The following is a 6,000-nucleotide window of genomic DNA, read 5'->3' on the forward strand; positions in this document are numbered from 1 at the left end:
AAGACAGACAGACAGACAGACAGACAGACAGATGGGACAGTGAGTGTAAAAACAAAGAGGCAATTCTCCAAACTGCAAGTCGGTATGACTAAGTAAAATTCCATCTTGTGAGCACAAATTGGTTTCACAGCAGCTGAGTCTCAGCAACGTGTCTACATTTTTCTTGGTGCTTTTGTTCGTTGCTCATCAAATACAAATGTTAAAGGAAATCATCAAAAAATCAATTTATACTGAGAAGAAGTACAATGGTCTTAAAATAATCTAATTTTAATGTTTTGATAATGACTCCTGGTGCTGTTCTCAGTGGTCTCTAAGCAACTTTCTATCAGTATATTTCATTATTTTCCTTTTTTTAATTTATTACTTACCGCTCTGCTGGAAGTTGGGTTAGAGTCTGTGGGAAATTGAGCTCAGCAGTTCCTGACATGATTTAATTTAATGCACAATGCAAGGTATTGGCTCGACAGTTTATGATAACAGTCCATTTAAAACAATGTCTGTCACTGATGCTGATGTTCTCTGTGGATACCAAGAAACTGAAAAAAAATGTGTCCCTTGTGAAACTGATTTATATTCTTGCCTTTTGACAAATTAGCAACACTTTTGAATAAAATGTACAGTTGACACAGAAGCTGGAATCATTGCAACACAAGACATTATCTCAACCAATGGTTTTCAAAGTAAGGTCCAAGGATTCCCAGGGGCCACTGAGAGGCTTCCAGGTAGTCCTCAGCAAAATGAGGAATAGATTAATTTCACTCTAAGTTAATTAATAAACTGTCACAACACAAAAATGAACCAATAATTATTTCTACATTATAATCTAATCTCACCATTGTGAATCTATTTGTCAGAGTTAAAGCATGACACCTAAACAATTCAATACTTTACACTTCAAATGGATTTCTTCAGCTTAATGAAAGTCAACTTGGCGGTCGGTAATGTGAAAAAAGTTGAAAACCCCTGATCTGTACAATAAAAGAGCAGTCACTTGTCAATGCACTTTTTAGGGATTCCTGAAAAAGAAAGATGTACGCATTCGTGAGATCTGTTTACCGTGTGATGGTCGTCATCAGTGGCCTCCCTCAGTTCAGGACTCTCCCGCTGGATTCGATGGCGGGAGCTAGTTGGAGAGAGGGAGGAGAACGAATGCTCAGGGCTGCTGGCTGAGAGAGCGTACGGAGAGCCAGCTGGACTGTCCTCCCTCAGGGGAGAGCCTGCAACATACACACATGTATACATACATACAGGAAGTCAAAAACAATTTGGTATAAAATTTGGGTTCCTTTTCCTTTGGAGGGAAGAGCATACAGTAAATATTTATTTAGTGTAAGTCAAGGATAGAAATGCCTATGCACGTTCCACAGACGTCAGTCAGCTGACACACGGGAGATGAGAGGGAGAATGACAGGATGAAGGACGGATGAGGAGATAGGTAGAGGGAGGTGAGAGACGGTGGTTGTTGATAGTGAGGAACAGGGGAATTGAGTAGAGCCTGGGATAAATTAATGAAGATGAGAGCTATCAATGGCTCAAGGACATCTGAAGTAGATACGAGAACACACACACACACACACACACACACACACACACACTTTCTTAAACGTGTACACAACTTTTAAATTCCCTGTTTTACAGGGATATATAAATAAAACGATGCACAAGACATGTATTTTCTATTTGATGTATCGGTGCATCAATAAAACAATCATGCCTTGGGTCTGAATAATTCTCTCAATACAAGTACGATGTAGCTCAATGAGGCGTTGCAGCCAGCAGATACAGAATATGTGTGTGACATTGTTATACAATATACAGAAAAATGTAGTTACCTAAGGGGAAATTTAAGGCTATTTTAGTATTATTCAACAACTGTTCAAATAGCAATAATGTAAAAGATATTTAGTATCTCATGCTCAGAGCGAGGTGGGTTGGTGCAGATGAATGTATCTGTGCTTCAATTTATGATCAGTTTGATTAAACTGCAGTAAAATCAATTTCGTTTGGAAGGATAATAAAGCTTCCCACTGGTAATTCCACTTCTGGGACTGTTCCTATTATTTGTTGGCAGATACAGTAAGAGTATTGCATTCAAATGTCCACATGGGGGCAGCAACAGCTCTTACACTGATTACATGAAGCTCTGGTTTGATTTTCTTTTCTTTTTTTTTTTTTTCATTTTTTGTTATTTTATTTTTTAAAATATTCTCTAAAGCTTCATTAGTCAGTTACTTCAGCCACATTTTTATTCAGCATGTCCTATACTTTGTGCACAACCATAAAACCAAATAACACACCCACATTGATTACATCTATTTGATTCTTTTTAATACTGCCAGGAGAAAAACAATTGATTTGTCAAGCAAATGGGAATGACTGAATCTTGCCTAATGAAGCAATGCACTGCATTCAATTCCCTGATTTTCCTGCAGCAAAGATGAACCAGAATTACTTGGACTGAAATTATGGCTGGTGGAGCTAATCAAGGAGAAAAGTGCAATGTTACCGGAGTCTGCCTCAATATGCTTTTGGTTGCACTAGATGGTCTGAATTTAGTGGTAGGCCACCTGTCATTCAAACTCACAACTGTCTGCTTCCACTGTCCTTCTGAATGACCATCTCACCTTTCTGGTCATTTCTCTGTGTGTCCATCCTGTCAAGGCTGTCAAGCAGTCCATCGATCTGTGTCTTTATCAGAGTCAGCTCCCGCTTAATCACCTGCAGCTCCTCCATGCCCACTGCAGAGGCGGAGAGAGAGAGAGGGAGAATTGAAGACACATTAAGATCCAACAAAACCTGAAAGTATTTCAAGGGAGTGTTTTAAATGCTGCACCACAGCACTCAGCCAATGACTCCAATATGGTAATTCCAGAAACCAAATAAATTGTCAAAGCAGTGCATGTCTGCATTATCAGTGGTCTTATGAACTATTTGGGTAGCTGCATGCCTGAAGAGTTATTTTCTGAATAGAAAATGTTCTCAGAGATATGCAAAATTCAGGGATTTTTTTTTCTGATATGTTACCCATGCTCAGTGTTAAACCTGCAGTGTTAAACCTGCAGTATGGAATCTGTCTCCACCTTCTCCATCTTCTGGTAGCAAATTAAATGCTGCTTAACACATACACCTCCGGTTACATTCAATTTTCACATGCAAAGAAAAATAGGAAACAAAAAAACTTTTCATAGAGTCATAATATCATCAGATGAGATAATTAGCCATGCTATAATTACAAATACACAATCCCAGTAGAAATTCTTAAGTGTGGTTACTGTAAAATATGTCATGAAAGGTCAACTGTGCACAAGCAAGCCAAATTTAACCAGAGACACCAACGTTGCAACATCCACAATACTGTAACATACAGGGAGTTTTATTGGTGGGTGATAAATGTAATGATCTGTATATAAACTCATTTGGCATTGGATTTAATGTAACCTTAATGTAAACATTTATTTCTGTGTAAAAGTTCTTATCATAGCTTTAAGATGTGGTATGGAATTTTTTAAAAAGGGGGACCAAATTATCGGGCTATCATCCTGCTCAGCCGCCCTAGGAAAGCTTACTCCAGGATGCTGGAAAGGAGACTCTGGCCAATTGTCAAACCTCAGATTCAAGTGGAACAATGCGGATGCACATGCACAGATACAGGAGGGATCATGGGAGTTTGACAATCCAGTCTACATATGCTTTGTGGATTTGGAGGAGGCTTACAACCGTGTCCCCAGGGGGTTCCTGTGGGGGATGCTGCAGGAGTATGAGGAACCAGGCGTGCTGCTGCAGGCCATTTGGTCCTTGTTTAACCACAGTGAGAGCTGTTTCCACGTTCTTGGCACTAAGTCAAGCTTGTTCCCAGTGGGTGTTGGACTCCACCAGGGCTGGTCCTTGTCTCCAATTCTGTTTATGATCTTCGTGCACAGGATTTCAAGGAACAGTCAGGGTGTGGAGGGTGTCCAGTTTGGTGACCACAGGATTGCGTTTCTGCTCTTTGCGAATGATGTGGTTCTGCTGGCTTCATCAGGCTGGGACCTTCAGCACACACTGGGGCACTTTGCAGCTGATTGTGAGGATCCTCTAAGTCTGAGGCCATGGTGCTCTGCTGGAAAAAGCTGGTTTACCCTTTCCATATTGGGAGTGAGTTACTGCCTCAAGTGGAGGAGTTCATGAATCTTGGGGTCTTGTTCATGAGTGAGTGTAGAATGAAGTGGGAGATCGACAGGTGGATCAGGGCAGTAGCAGCAGTTATGCAGTCGTTGTACTGAATTGTCGTGGTGAAGAAGTAGCTGAGCCACAAAACAAAGCTCTTGATTTACCGATGAATCTTTGTTTCAACCGTCATCCATGGTCTCAAGCTCTGGGTAGTGACCGAAAGAATGAGATCTTGGATACAGGCAGCGGAAATGAGTTTCCTTTGCAGGGTGGCTGGGTGCACCCTTAGGGATAGGGTGAGGAGCTCAGACATCCTCGAGGAGCTCTGAGTAGAGCTGCTGTTCTTCTGCATTGAAAGGAGCCAGTTCGGGCATCTATTTAGGATGCCTCCTGTTTGCCTCACAGTGAAGGTGTTCTGAGCATGACCACCTGGGAGGAGACCCCAGGGCAGACCCAGGACATGATGCAGGGATTATTTATCCCAGATGGCCTGGGAATGCCTTGGGATCCTCTAAGAGGAGCTGATGGTTGTGGCCCTGGAAAGGACCATTTGGACTGACCTCCATAGCCTGCTGCCATTGTGACCCAGTCCCAGATAAGCGGTGGAAAATGAAGATGAAGAAGTTTCAAGCAACTGTGGAGCTCTGGTGTGAATACAAATAACTCTTCCCTGTGAATAAATTGTTCCTTCTGAGAAACTTGACAACACATGCCACAAAGCTACACTACAAAATTCACAGGCTAACAGCCCCAACAAGCAGTAAGAGGTAACTAAAACTATTTGAATTTCAGTACCCATAAATTATGCAATGTCATGTCAGTAAACTTCTCACTGCATAGAAACGCAGCTTTTTCTGAAGTCACTGTAGAAGTCAAGAAGACATATTTGTATTTGCACTTAATTTTGATGTGTTTCTTCCTGTGGATGGAAAACCTTTCCTGCCAATGGCAGGAAAACCTGGCACCAGTTTTATTTGGTCAAAGAAGGTGAGTCCATAGCTTCTCATTTAAAGAAGCTGGGACTCTGCTTTACTGCAGCCTCGCTTTGTGACTTTGGCTGATAAGACACGTGTATTTTTACAAAGAAAAAACTTGCCTTGTGCAGCCTTAATTCGGTCCAATCTGAATCAGAGCCTGTTACTCACACTTGGCTGTGGTGGAACTAGTGGAGTGTGCTCTGGAGCTTTTGGAGTGAGTTCTGTCTCGACTGCGTCTGTGCCCGGAGGAGTAAGAGGAGGAACGGGATCGCTTGGCCAAACTGGGTCCCTGGGGCAGAGAAGGCAGGGATGCTGGTACACGCTGGTAGTCATACACCCTAGAAATAAAACACATTTGTAAGAGTCTCCTGCAAGTGTTTTCATACAGCATATCATGTTTGTATTGATTTTGTGAGAAGGTGGTCTATGATAAATGTGTTTCCCCAAAAAGCTGATCAGTCAAAGAGAAGAATAAAACACAGAGACATACATATTAACCCATGAGAAGTTTTTTTTTTTTTTTTTTTTTTTTTTTTTAATTAAACAAGGGGATGATAAAAAGCAGGGCTAGGAAGAAGTGAGGGAACAACCTGAGAATGAAAAAAATGAGATGCTCAGTCATCTCGAGGATAAATATGATTATTTATTCATTGCCTCTTTGTCTTTTACTTTGTTTCTATATTCTCTTTCTATCTCTCTTCTCATTTTGCCATTCCCTCCTCCCGGTGGATAGCACTATGTCTCTATCTGCCACTGAATGTAATTGGTTCTGTCAGGGCCAATCAATAGCTCCCTGTCAGGCAAGTAGTGTTGGTGACAAAGAGGGGAGGGGGGTGTTATCACACTCAAATTCTATAGTGGTTACAGAAACAAC

The 6,000-nt window shown here is 41.4% G+C and overlaps 1 protein-coding gene across 1 annotated transcript in view; it reads right to left on the reverse strand.

Annotated features, from left to right (window-relative positions):
• The window catches only part of LOC115356750 (heterogeneous nuclear ribonucleoprotein C-like), a 48,383-nt gene that overhangs the window by 1,832 nt on the left and 40,551 nt on the right, over positions 1–6,000 (reverse strand). The window contains exons 4-6 of the mRNA XM_030047984.1: positions 5,295–5,464; positions 2,625–2,738; positions 1,057–1,217 (exon numbers count right to left, since the gene is read on the reverse strand). Coding sequence (XP_029903844.1) covers positions 1,057–1,217; positions 2,625–2,738; positions 5,295–5,464 — 445 coding nt within the window. The remainder of the gene's footprint in view (positions 1–1,056; positions 1,218–2,624; positions 2,739–5,294; positions 5,465–6,000) is intronic.

The sequence above is a fragment of the Myripristis murdjan genome, chromosome 3, assembly GCF_902150065.1.
Source record: "Myripristis murdjan chromosome 3, fMyrMur1.1, whole genome shotgun sequence".
Taxonomy (NCBI): Eukaryota; Metazoa; Chordata; class Actinopteri; order Holocentriformes; family Holocentridae; genus Myripristis; species Myripristis murdjan.